The 19,617-nt window shown below is 68.2% G+C and overlaps 3 protein-coding genes across 5 annotated transcripts in view; 2 read left to right on the top strand and 1 right to left on the bottom strand.

Annotated features, from left to right (window-relative positions):
- The window catches only part of LOC125318350 (methanethiol oxidase-like), a 40,674-nt gene that overhangs the window by 10,330 nt on the left and 10,727 nt on the right, over positions 1 to 19,617 (top strand). The window lies entirely within an intron of this gene.
- Positions 195 to 6,209, bottom strand: LOC125318352 (methanethiol oxidase-like). Of its 2 annotated transcripts, none has more exons than XM_048288968.1 (12): positions 6,125 to 6,209; positions 5,464 to 5,517; positions 5,064 to 5,176; positions 4,113 to 4,301; positions 3,767 to 3,887; positions 3,481 to 3,663; positions 2,846 to 3,027; positions 2,554 to 2,632; positions 2,051 to 2,172; positions 1,863 to 1,955; positions 1,341 to 1,459; positions 195 to 904 (listed from the first exon to the last, which is right to left on the bottom strand). In XM_048288968.1, exons 1-12 carry the CDS (start codon positions 6,126 to 6,128, stop codon positions 742 to 744), a joined length of 1,422 nt encoding a protein of 473 aa, XP_048144925.1. In that variant the 5' UTR covers positions 6,129 to 6,209; the 3' UTR covers positions 195 to 741. The 2 variants fall into 2 exon arrangements, with proteins under 2 accessions (XP_048144925.1, XP_048144926.1); XM_048288969.1 differs by having other exon boundaries at positions 5,464 to 5,513; positions 6,125 to 6,206.
- LOC125318353 (methanethiol oxidase-like) lies at positions 13,238 to 19,403 on the top strand. 2 transcript variants are annotated; one of them, XM_048288970.1, is made up of 12 exons: positions 13,238 to 13,322; positions 13,930 to 13,983; positions 14,271 to 14,383; positions 15,146 to 15,334; positions 15,560 to 15,680; positions 15,784 to 15,966; positions 16,420 to 16,601; positions 16,815 to 16,893; positions 17,207 to 17,328; positions 17,424 to 17,516; positions 17,950 to 18,068; positions 18,505 to 19,403. In XM_048288970.1, exons 1-12 carry the CDS (start codon positions 13,319 to 13,321, stop codon positions 18,665 to 18,667), a joined length of 1,422 nt encoding a protein of 473 aa, XP_048144927.1. In that variant the 5' UTR covers positions 13,238 to 13,318; the 3' UTR covers positions 18,668 to 19,403. The 2 variants fall into 2 exon arrangements, with proteins under 2 accessions (XP_048144927.1, XP_048144928.1); XM_048288971.1 differs by having other exon boundaries at positions 13,242 to 13,322; positions 13,934 to 13,983.

Raw genomic sequence — 19,617 nt, 5'->3', positions numbered from 1 at the left:
GATAAAATCCACACCTGGAAGAAAACCCACCAGCGAAGAACCAGCAAAGGGAATTTGTCCCAGAAACTTCCAGCAATCCCTGCACACCCCGTGCCCCATCCCGGGGATTTTCCCAGCCCCGCTCCCACCCTCAGCCCCTGGCGGGATTTGTTTCCCCCGGGATGAGTTGGGAATGAGACTCGGGAAGCTGCGGCTGATGCGGGGAACAACTTTATTTATTCCAGGCTAAAGCAGGGCCGGGGCGGAGCAGCGTCGGGAAGGGCTCGGGATTGCCGGGAAAGCGCCGGGAGCGCTGCAGGGAATGTCCCGGGACAGAGATCGAGCCGGGCCGGGCACGGGATGGGAGCCGGGAGCGCTGCAGGGAATGTCCCGGGACAGGGACCGAGCCGGGCCGGGCACGGGATGGGAGCCGGGAGCGCTGCAGGGAATGTCCCGGGACAGGGACCGAGCCGGGCCGGGCGCTTCCCTCGCTGCCGCCGAGGCTGCCGAAGTTCCGGATCCCGGGAAGAGCCCGGGGACATCGCGGGGACATCGCGGGGACATCCCAGGGACAGCCGCGGGTCCCGGCGCTGCTTTGCCCGGAGCGGGATCGAGATTCCAGCGGGAACGGGGACCCCAAAGCCCGGAATCACCCGAGGGGACCCCACACCCAACACCCGAGGGGACCCCACACCCATCACCCGCCGGCACCCCAAGGGCAGCACCGCAGGGGGAGGGGGCAGCGGGCGCTTCCCGGGATCCCTAGGGCAGGATCTCGGACTTGGAATCGCCGCCGGCGAAGCGAATCTCGTGCGCCAGGCACGGCCCGTGCGGCTCCTTGCCGAAATCCACCAGGAAGTTCTTGTTCACGGCCAGGCCGCCCTTGTCCGTGTCCACGTCGAGCTGCAGCATCACCGAGCCCTCCCTGCGTGGGGACAGCGGGGGCTCGTGGCGACAGCGACCCCCGGGCTGCGCCACGGAGCCCGCCCGGAGCCGCTGCGGAGCCCGGGAGAGGATTTGCCAGCCCCGGGAGAAGGGGATGGCAGCGGGGCCGGCTTTGGCTCCCGAATCCCCTCCGGGAGTGAGCGAATCCCTGGGCAGGATGGGCCAGGACGGGCTCGGGCTCACTTTTGCTCCCGAATTCCCTCTGGATGATGAGGACAGGATGTGCCACGACTGGATCCCCTCGGGCCGGGGCTCATCCCTGGCTCTGCTCAGTCCCGACCCGCCCGGGGGCTCCGCCGGGAGCGGCTCCGGGCCAGCCCCGGGCGGGTCCCGGCCCCTCGCCCGCCCCCCGCCCCTCCCGTTCCCGCAGCGCCCCCGCGCCGGGGGGGAGCCTTTTCCAGCCGGGAATTCCTTACTTGACCATGCTGGGGTAGAACTGCCGGTCCCAGGTGCTGTATAAGGAGTTGGTCACGTAGAGCCGCTTCCCGTCCAGGCTCAGCTGCATCGTGCTGGGGCCGCCGTACACGCGCTTGCACTGGGCACACACGGACTGGGGTCACTGGGAGCACCGGGGGCACTGGGACTGGATCCCAGCAGGGGAAGGGAAGGGAAGGGAAGGGAAGGGAAGGGAAGGGAAGGGAAGGGAAGGGAAGGGAAGGGAAGGGAAGGGAAGGGAAGGGAAGGGAAGGGAAGGGAAGGGAAGGGAAGGGAAGGGAAGGGGAAAAGCAGGAGAAGGAGCAGATCAGAGCAGGAAGGAGCGGAGCAGGACTAAATGAGAGCAGGAGCAGAGCAGGAGCAGGTCAGAGCAAGAGCAGGAGTAGCTCAGGGACTCATCGGAGCAGGAGCGGATCAGGAACATGTCAGATGCAATCGGCTCGGCTCAGAGCAGCTGAGCGCAGGCTGAGGCGCGGGCGCTGCCAGCCCTGCCAGGCGCTCACCTTGACCACCAGCGGCTCGGGCTGGCACTTGAGCTCCTCGTCCCTGCACACGGTCACGGGGCCCCCTCGCAGGATGCTGCCCCCCACGAACACCTGCAAGGGACGCGGTGGGACACGAGCGTTCCCCGGGCCCGGCCCCGCTGTCCCCGCGCCCCGCTCGGCCCCCCGGGCCAGGGGCTGCCCCTCACCTGCCCCACCAGCCGGGGCTTGCAGTTCCTGCTCAGCTCGTACTGGCGGATGTCCCCGTGCAGCCAATTGCTGACGAACAGGAACCGATCGTCCGGGCTGATGATGAGGTCGGCGATGAAGGCTGCGGGCACACACGGGCTCAGGGCAGCGCCGGGGGAGGGCACGAGGGGTTGGGCTCAAGGATTGGGCTCTGGGGTAAAGCAGGACTTGGGTAAAGCAGGACTTGGGTAAAGCAGGATTTGGGCTCACGCAGACTTTGGGCTCACGCAGACTTTGGGCTCACGCAGACTTTGGGCTCACGCAGACTTTGGGCTCAGGCAGACTTTGGGCTCACTCAGACTTTGGGCTCACGCAGACCTTGGGCTCAGGCAGACTTTGGGCTCAGGCATGATTTAGAGTCACGCAGACCTTGGGGTCAGCCAGGCTTTGGGGTCAGCCAGGCTTTGCCCGGCTGCAGACCTCGCGGAGGGAACAGGAATGCCACCCCCGAGGGCACACGGACCTGGCATCTTGGGCATGATCCAGCCCGACACGTCCTTGGGCGGGATGCGGATCACCTCCTCCACTGCCCAGTTGTCTCTCTGCACAGGGACACAGAGCCGCGGCTGAGCCCCCCGGTGCCCCCGATGCCGATGCGGGGATCCCGATCCCGACGCGGGGCACACCGGGCTCATCCCGGCCCGCCCAGGCTCTGGCTCCGGACCCTCCCTCTCCCCGCTCCTCCCCGCGCTCCTCCCCGCGCTCCGGCCCGGCCGGGTCCCCCCGGCAGCCCCGGGGCCGCTCCCGGCACTCGCCTCGCACGATTTGTAGAAGCGAAAGACGACCCCGCTCAGGGCACAGCCCACGTAGCCCTCGGCGGCGTCGGGGTTGTGCAGGAACCGCACGTTCAGGGGCAGAGAATCCTCGCCCAGGTCGAAGCACTGCGTGAGGCTGCGGCAGGACAAGTTCCACACGTTCAGGCGGCGCCCGAAGACCCCTGCGGGACACGGGGGAAAAGGGTCGGGGGCGAGCAGGGCCAGGGATCCCTCCCCGGAGGGCTCCTGGTGGGGATCAGCAGGGAAAAGACGGGATTTGGGGAGGAGAAACTGGGAAAGGGCGGGATTTGGGGAGCAGACAGGGAAATGCAGGATTTGGGAGCAGCCAGGGAAATGCAGGATTTGGGGAGCGGACAGGGAAATGCAGGATTTGGGAGCAGCCAGGGAAATGCAGGATTTGGGGAGCAGCCAGGGAAATGCAGGATTTGGGGAGCGGACAGGGAAATGCAGGATTTGGGAGCAGCCGGGACCAGCCCGCCCCCGGTGCAGCCCCTGCCCATCCTCAGCCCGAGCCCGGCGAAGGCGCCGGGGGCACAAATCGGCCTCTGTGGGGGCACCGCCCCCCGGCAGCCCCTGGCTCGGCCCTGGCATTGGTGCCACCCGCGTGTCCCCACCTTTCTTGAAGTCATCGGGGTTGAAGCCGCGCCCGGCCACTTTGGGCACCACCCCGGCCGAGCTGACCAGGACGTTGTGCCGGGGCTGGTACCAGAAGTCGCAGCCGCTCGGGGGAACCTCGCACTCGTTCTCCCAGTTCCCCTTCAGCTCAAAGGTCTCTCCGTCCAGCACCACGAAGCCACCTGGGGCACACGAGGGACGCGGCGATGACAAAGCCGGGCTCCCGCGAGCTTCCCGAGATGGGAAGTTTGGCAGGGAAATGGGAATTCTGGCAGGAGAATTCACCTTTGGCGTTGCCAGCGGGGTCGCCCATGTTGGCGATCAGGACGTCCCCGTTGGGCAGGGGGTGGGTGACAGCCAGGTAGCCCTTGTTGCACTTCCAGAACACATCCACGGGCTCGATCGTCTGCAAAAATCAGCACAAAGTTCCGCCTCCGCCTGCTCGCCGCCTTTCCCGGCATCACAGAATCCTTTGGGGCCGGGAAAGACCCCCAGGATGGTCCAGCCCAGCCTCTGGACACTCCCTGGCAGAGCCCCTTCCTCTCCTCCCTCCATCCCTCTCTCCATCCCTCCCCGTGCCCCCCCGGTGTCCCCCCTCCCCGCCGCTGCCCGGGGCTGCCCCCGGCCGTACCTTGCAGATCCGGGGCGCCCGGCACTGGGAGCCCACATCCACCACGTAGATGCGGGAGGAGATGAGGCAGGGCAGGACCAGCTTGGTCCTTTTGGCCGCGGCGCCGCTCTCGAAGCAGCCGCAGGCGGGGCCCCACCCCGCGCAGTGCAGCTCGTCCTTGAGGTTGGGCATGGGCAGCCGGTGGATCACCTGGGCACAGCCGGGGGAAACTGGGGAATGCCCCGCCGGGAGCGGCCCCGGGCTCGGGGCGTCCCTGCGCAGGGGCTGCGAACGGCCGGGAGCGGCCGGCGAGGAGAATTCTGCTCGCGGGGAATGAGGGACGTGCAGCTGCCCGCCGGCATTGCTCAGCGTTCCCACCGAAATTCGGGGAATTGTGGCTGTGCAGAGCTGCTGTTCGTCCTCTGGGCCGGGCTGGGGCTTTGCTCTGCCGAGTCCTGCCGAGGATGGAGCTTAAAGCGCGTTTAAAATGCTCCAAAGCCTCTTTTGGCTTCCGAGAGCCTTCGATTCCAAGGGGGATTTTTGAATGTGCTGGGAGTTGGGAAGGGAGTCGGAGGCAGCGCACGGAGCTGGGGGTGATCCAAGCACGATCTGGCAGGGGGGGGAGCGGGAATGGCGCAGGGAAGGGGAGGATTCCCGGCAGGAAAAATCCCTGAGCGCTGCAGAGCCAGCGGGGCAGCAGGAAGGAGCGGAGCCCTGACGGCGAAACTCCCAAAACTTCCCCAGGTGGCTCCGAACGGGACAGGGCCGGGACGGGGGACAAGAGCCAGCCCAGGCTGGGGGGACACAAAGCTGCCCCGAGCCCAGAAGGGGCCGGGCAGGAGCGGAGGGGACACGGGACAAGCGGGTTTTCCCAGGAAAAAAGAGTCCGAAGGCCGCCCCCGGAGGCCTCGGGAAGCAGAGCCCCCGCAGCGATCCCTCCCCCCAGGAAGCCCAGCAGGAGGCAGCGGGTACCTGGCCGTAGTGGGGGGAGCGGGGGTTGAGGTCCACGGTGGCCAGGAAATCGGGTTGGTCGATGCAGGTGGACCTGTAGGTGCAGGTCACGTAGGCGACCTCCTCCCTCGGGGCTGGGGACACAAAAGCGGGCTCAAACCGCGCCGGGAACCCCCAGCAAGGGCAGGAGAAGCTCCGGGCAACTCTCAGAAACGCCCGAAATGATTTCCAGGATGCTGCGAGCTCCTCCCGCTGCCCCGTCCAGCCCCGGGGCCGTTCCTGCCCCGGGAACAGCCGAGGGGAACCTCCCGGAGTTCTCCCGCTGGGCAAGGGGCTCAGCACGAACACCGAGCTCGGGGGATCCCGAAGAGCCCAAATTCCCCCGTGCCAGCCCCGTGCCAGCCCCATTCCCAGCACTCGCCTTTCAGCACGTCGGGGCACGAGGGGTACTCGTAGCACGGAGCTCTGCATCTGTCTGGGGAGACGAGGGGACACCGTGAGCCCCGGCCCGGCGCCGCGGCTCCGGGCTCCCGGCGCAGAGGGTCCCTCCCGCCCCGCGCACCGGGGCCGCCCCAGCCCTCCCCGGGACCCAGCGGGAGCGCTCGGGGCGGCGCCGGCACCTCCCGGCTCCAGGAGGGGACCCCGGGGACAGCCCGGAGCCGAGCCCTGCCCGGGGCCTCGGAGCCCCTCGGGGACCCCTCCCCACCGCGGGGATGGGACAGAGCAGGGACGGGATGGCGACAGAGCTGCCTCCGAGACCGAGACCGGGACGGGGACAGAGCTGTCACCCTGAGCCGGGACAGGATGGGGACTCAGCTGTCACCCTGAGCCGGGACGGGAGGGAAGGTCCAGCAGGGAAAGTCCCCCTGGACCCCGGGCCCCCTGGAGCAGGGAAGGGCCCCTCAGCCCCGCAGGAGCTCCCCAGGGCCCAGCAGAGCCTCGGGACCAGCGGCACCGCGGCCAAAGCTCGGCCCCAGCTCCCCCCTCCTGCCCAGCTGTGGACAAAGCCAGCTGTGCCCAGCTGTGCCCGGGCCGGGGCTGCGGGCCCGGAGCTGCGGGGGGAGGCTCCGAGGCTCCCTTACCCATGGCTGGAGCTTTGGGGGTGCCCGGTGGTGGCGGCCGAGGAGCTGGAGCTGGAGGGGCAGCTGCTGTCTCCGGGCTGGAGCGGCTGTGCTGTGCCCAGGCTGCTCCCGGGGGGCCTTTTATCCCGGGAAAAGGGTGGGGGGAGCGGGGCCAAGCCCAGGGAGGGGCTGCCCAGCGCTTGGGAGGTGCCAGCCCGGCGCTGCGGCTTCTTTCCGCCTCCCCGCCGCCAATCTGGGGCCAAATCTGCTGCTCCCTGCAGCTCCCAAACCCTCAAACACCGCCGGCCCTATCTGATCCCGGCCTCGCTCCCCATGGAACGGCTGCTCCAGCCTCCCATCCGGCCCCATCCAACCCAGCCCCGTGCCCAGAGCATTCCCAAAGCCCGGCCGGAGCCTCGGCCCCACCAGCGGCTCCCGGGGCTTGCAGGGGCCGAGCCCACGGAGGCACCAAAGGCTCCTCTGGGATCCTGATCCCGGCAGGAGGCACGGCCCGATCCCAGGCATCACCCAAAGGCTCCTCTGGGATCCTGATCCCGGCAGGAGGCACGGCCCGATCCCAGGCATCACCCAAAGGCTCCTCTGGGATCCGGATCCCGGCAGGAGGCACGGCCCGATCCCAGGCATCACCCAAAGGCTCCTCTGGGATCCGGATCCCGGCAGGAGGCACGGCCCGATCCCAGGCATCACCCAAAGGCTCCTCTGGGATCCGGATCCCGGCAGGAGGCACGGCCCGATCCCAGGCATCACCCAAAGGCTCCTCAGGATCCCGGGGGGCCCAGCAGGGCCCGGCAGAGCGGCCTCTGCCCAGGGACAGGAGTTTGGGAGCTCAGGGACAGCGGGATGGGCTTGGGGAGTGAGGGGATCCCAGGAACTGGGAAAATCCCAGGGGACAACGCGGACCCTCAGGAAATCCACCCTGAGCCCTCCTGAGGCAGCAGCAGCAGCAGCCGGGGCAGGACACGGGGCGGCCTCGCAGGGTGGCACCTCCGGGCGGGGACGTGGGGCCAGCTGGGCAAAAGTGGGATTTGGGGAGCTCCGCACTGGGAATTGGGGCTGGAGGAGTCACTGGGGACTGTCCCCAACCCCTTGGGCCAGGAGCGGTCACTGATCACTGTCCCCAACCCCCTGGGCCGTGCCCAGCCCCAGCCCGAGGTGGCACCAGCAGCACAAAAGTGGCACCAGCCGGGGTGGATTTCACCCGAACTGGGCTGAGGTGGCCCCAAAACAGCCCCGGCAAGAGCAGAGATCCCGACGCGGGCCCCGAGGGCTCGCAGCAGGGTCCCCTCCCGAGGCCACCACCGGCCTGGCCGCCAGCAGTGCCACAGGAAGGGACACTCAGCCCCCTGGAATGCGGCTCCCGGCTCTGGGAAGAGCTGCTCGGGCAGTGGGGAGGGCACAGGGACAGGGAATTGCTGTGCCAGGAATGCGGGGACACCGCGGAGGGCCCGGGAGGAGCCCGGGGATGTCCCCGGCAGCGGGGACAGCTCAGCCCCGCCGGCCACGGCTGCCCTTGAGGCTCCTCTGGCTCCGGGACAGCGCCGGGCACCGGGCGCGGGGGCACAGGGCAGCGGCCAGCGCCTCCCGGGCCTTCTCTGCACGTCGGGAGCAGCAGAGTTGGGGAAACTGATGGGATTTGGGGTGGGAAAGCACAACAAAGGCACTTCCAGGGCAGGGACAGCAGCACAGGGATCGGCACCGAGCCCAGCCAGAGCCTTCCCTGCCACCAGGGGAGGCCCAGCGGTGCCCACCCACGGTCAGCCAGGGCCACTCCGAGGCAGGAAGGGGTTAAACAGAATCCTGGGTGAGAGCGGAAATCGCGGAAAAAGCGGCTCCGAGGCTGACGCGATGAAAGAAGCCGAGATTTAGGCAAAAGCAGCGCCGCGGGAAGGAATTTGTCCCTCACTTCGCCGGGATGGAGGCACCGCGGGAGCCTTCCCGTGGCTGCGGGATGGAGCTCGGGATCCGCCCGGGATCGGGAAGATCCCAGCACAGGAACGGCTCCGGGGTGTCGGGAACAGCCCAAAGGAGGGGGGACAGCCAAGGACCCCCGGAGCCGCCGTGGCTGCCCCGTCCCTGGCGGGTCCCGGGCCGGGCGGGGCTCGCAGCCCTCCCCGCATGCCCGCGGCTCCTTCCCCTGGCGCTGCACACCCGCTCATTAGCGAGATCATTAGCCCGCCCCTCATTAGCGAGCCGCGCTGCTCCCGATGGCTTCCCGTGGTGACGTCCCTGGGTCCCTCCCTGTCCCCGCTCGGCTGTCGCGTGTCCCGATGGCGCTGATAAGAGCGAGATAAGCGCCGGCTCAGCACCGCCCGCCGCTGCTCCCGCGGCCGCAGCACGAGCCCCAGGACCCTCCGGCCACTGCCCCCGGCCCGCCGGCCACTCCTGCCCTGTCCCCACCGGCTCCTCCGGCCCCCAGCGGCAAGGACGCGCCGCAGGTTTGGCCGTGGCCGAGCCCGGCCGCTGCGGGGAGGCGCGGATCGGGACGAGACCGCGGCTCTCCCGGACCTTGGAGAGTCCCCGGGGCTCGCGAGTGCCCGGCGGGAGCTCCCCGGCTCCGGGAGCAGCTCCAGCCTCCCGCAGCTCTCCGGGAAGGCTTTGGCTTCCCCCGAACCCTGCCCCGAGCCCCTGGAGCTGCCCCGGCGGGTCCGGGGCTGCTTCATCATTTCCCGTTCCTAAATCCCCTTCCCTGCGCTCTTGTCCCGCTCTCCATCCTCTTCCCAGGAAGTTACCGGGGCATCCTCATGGGAAGAAATAAATGGGATCAAGTTCTGCTCCCCGGGAACGGGGCCAGGACAAGAGGGAACGGCCTCGAGCTGTGCCAGGGGAGGCTCAGGGTGGATATTTGGGAAAATCCCTCCTGGAAAGGGCGGCCAGGCCTTGGAAGGGGCTGCCCGGGGAGTGGCCATCCCTGAAGGTTTCCCCCTGAGGGATTGCTGGACATTGTTCTGGGTGACCTGGGGGAATCGGGCACAGCTTGGACTCGGTGGTCTTGGAGGGATTTTCCAACCTCAGTAATCCTGGAATTCTCTGAAAGGTCCCATTAACACTCAGCGCAATTTCCAAACGTTAAACCCGGCTCCGAAACTCCTCAAAATAAGCAAATCCTACAAAAACCACAGGAAAAAAACCCTTTGGGAGAGCTCGAAATTTCCCTGCTGCAGCCTGGCCGGGAGGAATAAAGCTGCGGCTGAGAAGGTAAAGCTGCTGATAAGAGCCGAGCTGAGCTGCGATTATTTCCTGCTCCTCCCTGTGCCTAGGTGAGCTCGGCTGGTTCTCCGTGCTCACCTGCGGCTTTTCCATGACCAGAAGCGGGACCAGCGTCCCCCCAGCCCGGTTTGGGAAGTTTCCCGGCTTCTGCTCATCGCCACTTCCCATGATGCGCGGAAAATCAGATTTCTCCCGCTCCTGACACTGCAGATCCCGCTTATCTCCCCGATTTGGAGCGGATTCATCCCCTCCCGCAACCGCCGAGCCGGGATCTGTCCCTCCCATCCCTAGGGAGCCTCTGGAGCTGGACATTCCTGCCCCGTGGACGGAGGAAAGGCCACCCTGAGCCTTTCAGGTCCCTCATTCCAAGCAGATCCAGAGGAGCGAGCGACGCCCTGGAATTATCTCCGGCTTTGTCGGCTCCCCAGGGCTGAACGCCTGAAAAGCTTCAAAGTGTCGGGAATTTTGGGTTCCAGTCCAGGGCAGCGGCCCCTCGCCGGCTTTTCCTGTTTGTTTAGGGAGTCGGGTGTTCCCTGGCACAATCCCGATCCCGAGGGAATTCGGGGTTTGGGCGTTGAGCTCCCCGCGTGTCCCCCTCGGCAAGGACAGGGACAAATCTCCTCCCTCCATCCCGTTCCCAGCCCGACCTGCAGGATCAGCGTCCCCGCTCCGGGCTGGGACGGAGCCCTCCCGATTTTTGGGGAAGTGTCACCGAGGAAAAGGAATTCTCTGGTTCTCCCGAGTTTAATTTTTTCCTGATTTTCTTTTTGGTGGTGGAGCGGGGAACAAACTCCGGAGCTCATCCATTGTCACCTGCCTTCCACTGGCGGTGGAATTCCGCAGTTCTCGTCACGTTTTCAGGAGAGCCCATGCATCAGCCGGCTCCCAAAAATCACCCCTTTCCCACCGAATCATCAGAAAATCAGGGAATTCTTGCTCAAGGCTTCTCCCTGTTTCATGCCCACGGCGGAGGGGAGAGCTGGGAATCCTCCACACACCCGCGGAAGCAGCGCCTGGATGGAATTCCAGCCCCGCAGCAGTCCGGGAAGGGATGACCAGTGGGATTTGGGGCTCACCCCATGCATTTAAACGTTTTCCCGAACTCTCTCGGTGCTCAGTGCCCGGTTGAGCTGTCGGGATGCGGACAAGATAGGGAAGAGGATGGAGAGCGGGACAAGAGCGCAGGGAAGGGGATTTAGGAACGGGAAATGATGAAGCAGCCCCGGACCCGCCGGGGCAGCTCCAGGGGCTCGGGGCAGGGTTCGGGGGAAGCCAAAGCCTTCCCGGAGAGCTGCGGGAGGCTGGAGCTGCTCCCGGAGCCGGGGAGCTCCCGCCGGGCACTCGCGAGCCCCGGGGACTCTCCAAGGTCCGGGAGAGCCGCGGTCTCGTCCCGATCCGCGCCTCCCCGCAGCGGCCGGGCTCGGCCACGGCCAAACCTGCGGCGCGTCCTTGCCGCTGGGGGCCGGAGGAGCCGGTGGGGACAGGGCAGGAGTGGCCGGCGGGCCGGGGGCAGTGGCCGGAGGGTCCTGGGGCTCGTGCTGCGGCCGCGGGAGCAGCGGCGGGCGGTGCTGAGCCGGCGCTTATCTCGCTCTTATCAGCGCCATCGGGACACGCGACAGCCGAGCGGGGACAGGGAGGGACCCAGGGACGTCACCACGGGAAGCCATCGGGAGCAGCGCGGCTCGCTAATGAGGGGCGGGCTAATGATCTCGCTAATGAGCGGGTGTGCAGCGCCAGGGGAAGGAGCCGCGGGCATGCGGGGAGGGCTGCGAGCCCCGCCCGGCCCGGGACCCGCCAGGGACGGGGCAGCCACGGCGGCTCCGGGGGTCCTTGGCTGTCCCCCCTCCTTTGGGCTGTTCCCGACACCCCGGAGCCGTTCCTGTGCTGGGATCTTCCCGATCCCGGGCGGATCCCGAGCTCCATCCCGCAGCCACGGGAAGGCTCCCGCGGTGCCTCCATCCCGGCGAAGTGAGGGACAAATTCCTTCCCGCGGCGCTGCTTTTGCCTAAATCTCGGCTTCTTTCATCGCGTCAGCCTCGGAGCCGCTTTTTCCGCGATTTCCGCTCTCACCCAGGATTCTGTTTAACCCCTTCCTGCCTCGGAGTGGCCCTGGCTGACCGTGGGTGGGCACCGCTGGGCCTCCCCTGGTGGCAGGGAAGGCTCTGGCTGGGCTCGGTGCCGATCCCTGTGCTGCTGTCCCTGCCCTGGAAGTGCCTTTGTTGTGCTTTCCCACCCCAAATCCCATCAGTTTCCCCAACTCTGCTGCTCCCGACGTGCAGAGAAGGCCCGGGAGGCGCTGGCCGCTGCCCTGTGCCCCCGCGCCCGGTGCCCGGCGCTGTCCCGGAGCCAGAGGAGCCTCAAGGGCAGCCGTGGCCGGCGGGGCTGAGCTGTCCCCGCTGCCGGGGACATCCCCGGGCTCCTCCCGGGCCCTCCGCGGTGTCCCCGCATTCCTGGCACAGCAATTCCCTGTCCCTGTGCCCTCCCCACTGCCCGAGCAGCTCTTCCCAGAGCCGGGAGCCGCATTCCAGGGGGCTGAGTGTCCCTTCCTGTGGCACTGCTGGCGGCCAGGCCGGTGGTGGCCTCGGGAGGGGACCCTGCTGCGAGCCCTCGGGGCCCGCGTCGGGATCTCTGCTCTTGCCGGGGCTGTTTTGGGGCCACCTCAGCCCAGTTCGGGTGAAATCCACCCCGGCTGGTGCCACTTTTGTGCTGCTGGTGCCACCTCGGGCTGGGGCTGGGCACGGCCCAGGGGGTTGGGGACAGTGATCAGTGACCGCTCCTGGCCCAAGGGGTTGGGGACAGTCCCCAGTGACTCCTCCAGCCCCAATTCCCAGTGCGGAGCTCCCCAAATCCCACTTTTGCCCAGCTGGCCCCACGTCCCCGCCCGGAGGTGCCACCCTGCGAGGCCGCCCCGTGTCCTGCCCCGGCTGCTGCTGCTGCTGCCTCAGGAGGGCTCAGGGTGGATTTCCTGAGGGTCCGCGTTGTCCCCTGGGATTTTCCCAGTTCCTGGGATCCCCTCACTCCCCAAGCCCATCCCGCTGTCCCTGAGCTCCCAAACTCCTGTCCCTGGGCAGAGGCCGCTCTGCCGGGCCCTGCTGGGCCCCCCGGGATCCTGAGGAGCCTTTGGGTGATGCCTGGGATCGGGCCGTGCCTCCTGCCGGGATCCGGATCCCAGAGGAGCCTTTGGGTGATGCCTGGGATCGGGCCGTGCCTCCTGCCGGGATCCGGATCCCAGAGGAGCCTTTGGGTGATGCCTGGGATCGAGCCGTGCCTCCTGCCGGGATCCGGATCCCAGAGGAGCCTTTGGGTGATGCCTGGGATCGGGCCGTGCCTCCTGCCGGGATCAGGATCCCAGAGGAGCCTTTGGGTGATGCCTGGGATCGGGCCGTGCCTCCTGCCGGGATCCGGATCCCAGAGGAGCCTTTGGGTGATGCCTGGGATCGGGCCGTGCCTCCTGCCGGGATCCGGATCCCAGAGGAGCCTTTGGGTGATGCCTGGGATCGGGCCGTGCCTCCTGCCGGGATCAGGATCCCAGAGGAGCCTTTGGTGCCTCCGTGGGCTCGGCCCCTGCAAGCCCCGGGAGCCGCTGGTGGGGCCGAGGCTCCGGCCGGGCTTTGGGAATGCTCTGGGCACGGGGCTGGGTTGGATGGGGCCGGATGGGAGGCTGGAGCAGCCGTTCCATGGGGAGCGAGGCCGGGATCAGATAGGGCCGGCGGTGTTTGAGGGTTTGGGAGCTGCAGGGAGCAGCAGATTTGGCCCCAGATTGGCGGCGGGGAGGCGGAAAGAAGCCGCAGCGCCGGGCTGGCACCTCCCAAGCGCTGGGCAGCCCCTCCCTGGGCTTGGCCCCGCTCCCCCCACCCTTTTCCCGGGATAAAAGGCCCCCCGGGAGCAGCCTGGGCACAGCACAGCCGCTCCAGCCCGGAGACAGCAGCTGCCCCTCCAGCTCCAGCTCCTCGGCCGCCACCACCGGGCACCCCCAAAGCTCCAGCCATGGGTAAGGGAGCCTCGGAGCCTCCCCCCGCAGCTCCGGGCCCGCAGCCCCGGCCCGGGCACAGCTGGGCACAGCTGGCTTTGTCCACAGCTGGGCAGGAGGGGGGAGCTGGGGCCGAGCTTTGGCCGCGGTGCCGCTGGTCCCGAGGCTCTGCTGGGCCCTGGGGAGCTCCTGCGGGGCTGAGGGGCCCTTCCCTGCTCCAGGGGGCCCGGGGTCCAGGGGGACTTTCCCTGCTGGACCTTCCCTCCCGTCCCGGCTCAGGGTGACAGCTGAGTCCCCATCCTGTCCCGGCTCAGGGTGACAGCTCTGTCCCCGTCCCGGTCTCGGTCTCGGAGGCAGCTCTGTCGCCATCCCGTCCCTGCTCTGTCCCATCCCCGCGGTGGGGAGGGGTCCCCGAGGGGCTCCGAGGCCCCGGGCAGGGCTCGGCTCCGGGCTGTCCCCGGGGTCCCCTCCTGGAGCCGGGAGGTGCCGGCGCCGCCCCGAGCGCTCCCGCTGGGTCCCGGGGAGGGCTGGGGCGGCCCCGGTGCGCGGGGCGGGAGGGACCCTCTGCGCCGGGAGCCCGGAGCCGCGGCGCCGGGCCGGGGCTCACGGTGTCCCCTCGTCTCCCCAGACAGATGCAGAGCTCCGTGCTACGAGTACCCCTCGTGCCCCGACGTGCTGAAAGGCGAGTGCTGGGAATGGGGCTGGCACGGGGCTGGCACGGGGGAATTTGGGCTCTTCGGGATCCCCCGAGCTCGGTGTTCGTGCTGAGCCCCTTGCCCAGCGGGAGAACTCCGGGAGGTTCCCCTCGGCTGTTCCCGGGGCAGGAACGGCCCCGGGGCTGGACGGGGCAGCGGGAGGAGCTCGCAGCATCCTGGAAATCATTTCGGGCGTTTCTGAGAGTTGCCCGGAGCTTCTCCTGCCCTTGCTGGGGGTTCCCGGCGCGGTTTGAGCCCGCTTTTGTGTCCCCAGCCCCGAGGGAGGAGGTCGCCTACGTGACCTGCACCTACAGGTCCACCTGCATCGACCAACCCGATTTCCTGGCCACCGTGGACCTCAACCCCCGCTCCCCCCACTACGGCCAGGTACCCGCTGCCTCCTGCTGGGCTTCCTGGGGGGAGGGATCGCTGCGGGGGCTCTGCTTCCCGAGGCCTCCGGGGGCGGCCTTCGGACTCTTTTTTCCTGGGAAAACCCGCTTGTCCCGTGTCCCCTCCGCTCCTGCCCGGCCCCTTCTGGGCTCGGGGCAGCTTTGTGTCCCCCCAGCCTGGGCTGGCTCTTGTCCCCCGTCCCGGCCCTGTCCCGTTCGGAGCCACCTGGGGAAGTTTTGGGAGTTTCGCCGTCAGGGCTCCGCTCCTTCCTGCTGCCCCGCTGGCTCTGCAGCGCTCAGGGATTTTTCCTGCCGGGAATCCTCCCCTTCCCTGCGCCATTCCCGCTCCCCCCCCTGCCAGATCGTGCTTGGATCACCCCCAGCTCCGTGCGCTGCCTCCGACTCCCTTCCCAACTCCCAGCACATTCAAAAATCCCCCTTGGAATCGAAGGCTCTCGGAAGCCAAAAGAGGCTTTGGAGCATTTTAAACGCGCTTTAAGCTCCATCCTCGGCAGGACTCGGCAGAGCAAAGCCCCAGCCCGGCCCAGAGGACGAACAGCAGCTCTGCACAGCCACAATTCCCCGAATTTCGGTGGGAACGCTGAGCAATGCCGGCGGGCAGCTGCACGTCCCTCATTCCCCGCGAGCAGAATTCTCCTCGCCGGCCGCTCCCGGCCGTTCGCAGCCCCTGCGCAGGGACGCCCCGAGCCCGGGGCCGCTCCCGGCGGGGCATTCCCCAGTTTCCCCCGGCTGTGCCCAGGTGATCCACCGGCTGCCCATGCCCAACCTCAAGGACGAGCTGCACTGCGCGGGGTGGGGCCCCGCCTGCGGCTGCTTCGAGAGCGGCGCCGCGGCCAAAAGGACCAAGCTGGTCCTGCCCTGCCTCATCTCCTCCCGCATCTACGTGGTGGATGTGGGCTCCCAGTGCCGGGCGCCCCGGATCTGCAAGGTACGGCCGGGGGCAGCCCCGGGCAGCGGCGGGGAGGGGGGACACCGGGGGGGCACGGGGAGGGATGGAGAGAGGGATGGAGGGAGGAGAGGAAGGGGCTCTGCCAGGGAGTGTCCAGAGGCTGGGCTGGACCATCCTGGGGGTCTTTCCCGGCCCCAAAGGATTCTGTGATGCCGGGAAAGGCGGCGAGCAGGCGGAGGCGGAACTTTGTGCTGATTTTTGCAGACGATCGAGCCCGTGGATGTGTTCTGGAAGTGCAACAAGGGCTACCTGGCTGTCACCCACCCCCTGCCCAACGGGGACGTCCTGATCGCCAACATGGGCGACCCCGCTGGCAACGCCAAAGGTGAATTCTCCTGCCAGAATTCCCATTTCCCTGCCAAACTTCCCATCTCGGGAAGCTCGCGGGAGCCCGGCTTTGTCATCGCCGCGTCCCTCGTGTGCCCCAGGTGGCTTCGTGGTGCTGGACGGAGAGACCTTTGAGCTGAAGGGGAACTGGGAGAACGAGTGCGAGGTTCCCCCGAGCGGCTGCGACTTCTGGTACCAGCCCCGGCACAACGTCCTGGTCAGCTCGGCCGGGGTGGTGCCCAAAGTGGCCGGGCGCGGCTTCAACCCCGATGACTTCAAGAAAGGTGGGGACACGCGGGTGGCACCAATGCCAGGGCCGAGCCAGGGGCTGCCGGGGGGCGGTGCCCCCACAGAGGCCGATTTGTGCCCCCGGCGCCTTCGCCGGGCTCGGGCTGAGGATGGGCAGGGGCTGCACCGGGGGCGGGCTGGTCCCGGCTGCTCCCAAATCCTGCATTTCCCTGTCCGCTCCCCAAATCCTGCATTTCCCTGGCTGCTCCCCAAATCCTGCATTTCCCTGGCTGCTCCCAAATCCTGCATTTCCCTGTCCGCTCCCCAAATCCTGCATTTCCCTGGCTGCTCCCAAATCCTGCATTTCCCTGTCTGCTCCCCAAATCCCGCCCTTTCCCAGTTTCTCCTCCCCAAATCCCGTCTTTTCCCTGCTGATCCCCACCAGGAGCCCTCCGGGGAGGGATCCCTGGCCCTGCTCGCCCCCGACCCTTTTCCCCCGTGTCCCGCAGGGGTCTTCGGGCGCCGCCTGAACGTGTGGAACTTGTCCTGCCGCAGCCTCACGCAGTGCTTCGACCTGGGCGAGGATTCTCTGCCCCTGAACGTGCGGTTCCTGCACAACCCCGACGCCGCCGAGGGCTACGTGGGCTGTGCCCTGAGCGGGGTCGTCTTTCGCTTCTACAAATCGTGCGAGGCGAGTGCCGGGAGCGGCCCCGGGGCTGCCGGGGGGACCCGGCCGGGCCGGAGCGCGGGGAGGAGCGCGGGGAGGAGCGGGGAGAGGGAGGGTCCGGAGCCAGAGCCTGGGCGGGCCGGGATGAGCCCGGTGTGCCCCGCGTCGGGATCGGGATCCCCGCATCGGCATCGGGGGCACCGGGGGGCTCAGCCGCGGCTCTGTGTCCCTGTGCAGAGAGACAACTGGGCAGTGGAGGAGGTGATCCGCATCCCGCCCAAGGACGTGTCGGGCTGGATCATGCCCAAGATGCCAGGTCCGTGTGCCCTCGGGGGTGGCATTCCTGTTCCCTCCGCGAGGTCTGCAGCCGGGCAAAGCCTGGCTGACCCCAAAGCCTGGCTGACCCCAAGGTCTGCGTGACTCTAAATCATGCCTGAGCCCAAAGTCTGCCTGAGCCCAAGGTCTGAGTGAGCCCAAAGTCTGAGTGAGCCCAAAGTCTGCGTGAGCCCAAATCCTGCTTTACCCAAGTCCTGCTTTACCCAAGTCCTGCTTTACCCCAAAGCCCAATCCTTGAGCCCAACCCCTCGTGCCCTCCCCCGGCGCTGCCCTGAGCCCGTGTGTGCCCGCAGCCTTCATCGCCGACCTCATCATCAGCCCGGACGATCGGTTCCTGTTCGTCAGCAATTGGCTGCACGGGGACATCCGCCAGTACGAGCTGAGCAGGAACTGCAAGCCCCGGCTGGTGGGGCAGGTGAGGGGCAGCCCCTGGCCCGGGGGGCCGAGCGGGGCGCGGGGACAGCGGGGCCGGGCCCGGGGAACGCTCGTGTCCCACCGCGTCCCTTGCAGGTGTTCGTGGGGGGCAGCATCCTGCGAGGGGGCCCCGTGACCGTGTGCAGGGACGAGGAGCTCAAGTGCCAGCCCGAGCCGCTGGTGGTCAAGGTGAGCGCCTGGCAGGGCTGGCAGCGCCCGCGCCTCAGCCTGCGCTCAGCTGCTCTGAGCCGAGCCGATTGCATCTGACATGTTCCTGATCCGCTCCTGCTCCGATGAGTCCCTGAGCTACTCCTGCTCTTGCTCTGACCTGCTCCTGCTCTGCTCCTGCTCTCATTTAGTCCTGCTCCGCTCCTTCCTGCTCTGATCTGCTCCTTCTCCTGCTTTTCCCCTTCCCTTCCCTTCCCTTCCCTTCCCTTCCCTTCCCTTCCCTTCCCTTCCCTTCCCTTCCCTTCCCTTCCCTTCCCTTCCCTTCCCTTCCCTTCCCTTCCCTTCCCTTCCCTTCCCTTCCCTTCCCTTCCCTTCCCTTCCCTTCCCTTCCCCTGCTGGGATCCAGTCCCAGTGCCCCCGGTGCTCCCAGTGACCCCAGTCCGTGTGTGCCCAGTGCAAGCGCGTGTACGGCGGCCCCAGCACGATGCAGCTGAGCCTGGACGGGAAGCGGCTCTACGTGACCAACTCCTTATACAGCACCTGGGACCGGCAGTTCTACCCCAGCATGGTCAAGTAAGGAATTCCCGGCTGGAAAAGGCTCCCCCCCGGCGCGGGGGCGCTGCGGGAACGGGAGGGGCGGGGGGCGGGCGAGGGGCCGGGACCCGCCCGGGGCTGGCCCGGAGCCGCTCCCGGCGGAGCCCCCGGGCGGGTCGGGACTGAGCAGAGCCAGGGATGAGCCCCGGCCCGAGGGGATCCAGTCGTGGCACATCCTGTCCTCATCATTCAGAGGGAATTCGGGAGCAAAAGTGAGCCCGAGCCCGTCCTGGCCCATCCTGCCCAGGGATTCGCTCACTCCCGGAGGGGATTCGGGAGCCAAAGCCGGCCCCGCTGCCATCCCCTTCTCCCGGGGCTGGCAAATCCTCTCCCGGGCTCCGCAGCGGCTCCGGGCGGGCTCCGTGGCGCAGCCCGGGGGTCGCTGTCGCCACGAGCCCCCGCTGTCCCCACGCAGGGAGGGCTCGGTGATGCTGCAGCTCGACGTGGACACGGACAAGGGCGGCCTGGCCGTGAACAAGAACTTCCTGGTGGATTTCGGCAAGGAGCCGCACGGGCCGTGCCTGGCGCACGAGATTCGCTTCGCCGGCGGCGATTCCAAGTCCGAGATCCTGCCCTAGGGATCCCGGGAAGCGCCCGCTGCCCCCTCCCCCTGCGGTGCTGCCCTTGGGGTGCCGGCGGGTGATGGGTGTGGGGTCCCCTCGGGTGTTGGGTGTGGGGTCCCCTCGGGTGATTCCGGGCTTTGGGGTCCCCGTTCCCGCTGGAATCTCGATCCCGCTCCGGGCAAAGCAGCGCCGGGACCCGCGGCTGTCCCTGGGATGTCCCCGCGATGTCCCCGCGATGTCCCCGGGCTCTTCCCGGGATCCGGAACTTCGGCAGCCTCGGCGGCAGCGAGGGAAGCGCCCGGCCCGGCTCGGTCCCTGTCCCGGGACATTCCCTGCAGCGCTCCCGGCTCCCATCCCGTGCCCGGCCCGGCTCGATCTCTGTCCCGGGACATTCCCTGCAGCGCTCCCGGCTCCCATCCCGTGCCCGGCCCGGCTCGGTCCCTGTCCCGGGACACTCCCTGCAGCGCTCCCGGCTCCCATCCCGTGCCCGGCCCGGCTCGGTCCCTGTCCCGGGACATTCCCTGCAGCGCTCCCGGCTCCCATCCCGTGCCCGGCCCGGCTCGGTCCCTGTCCCGGGACATTCCCTGCAGCGCTCCCGGCTCCCATCCCGTGCCCGGCCCGGCTCGATCTCTGTCCCGGGACATTCCCTGCAGCGCTCCCGGCGCTTTCCCGGCAATCCCGAGCCCTTCCCGACGCTGCTCCGCCCCGGCCCTGCTTTAGCCTGGAATAAATAAAGTTGTTCCCCGCATCAGCCGCAGCTTCCCGAGTCTCATTCCCAACTCATCCCGGGGGAAACAAATCCCGCCAGGGGCTGAGGGTGGGAGCGGGGCTGGGAAAATCCCCGGGATGGGGCACGGGGTGTGCAGGGATTGCTGGAAGTTTCTGGGACAAATTCCCTTTGCTGGTTCCTCGCCGGTGGGCGCGGGTTATTCCACGGATTTCCCATCCCTGGAAGTGTCCAGGAG

This window comes from Corvus hawaiiensis, chromosome 29 (genome assembly GCF_020740725.1).
Source record: "Corvus hawaiiensis isolate bCorHaw1 chromosome 29, bCorHaw1.pri.cur, whole genome shotgun sequence".
Lineage (NCBI taxonomy): Eukaryota > Metazoa > Chordata > Aves > Passeriformes > Corvidae > Corvus > Corvus hawaiiensis.
Note: the sequence above shows the minus strand (reverse complement) of the source record. Positions and strands in the feature narration are given on the sequence as shown.

Coding starts and splice junctions, on each gene's coding strand:
- LOC125318352 (XM_048288968.1), bottom strand. Junction 3,664..3,766: donor CCCCGCTGGCAACGCCAAAG/GTGAATTCTCCT, acceptor CGTGTGCCCCAG/GTGGCTTCGTGGTGCTGGAC. Junction 3,028..3,480: donor CCCCGATGACTTCAAGAAAG/GTGGGGACACGC, acceptor CGTGTCCCGCAG/GGGTCTTCGGGCGCCGCCTG.
- LOC125318353 (XM_048288970.1), top strand. Junction 16,894..17,206: donor GATCATGCCCAAGATGCCAG/GTCCGTGTGCCC, acceptor GTGTGCCCGCAG/CCTTCATCGCCGACCTCATC. Junction 17,329..17,423: donor AGCCCCGGCTGGTGGGGCAG/GTGAGGGGCAGC, acceptor CGTCCCTTGCAG/GTGTTCGTGGGGGGCAGCAT.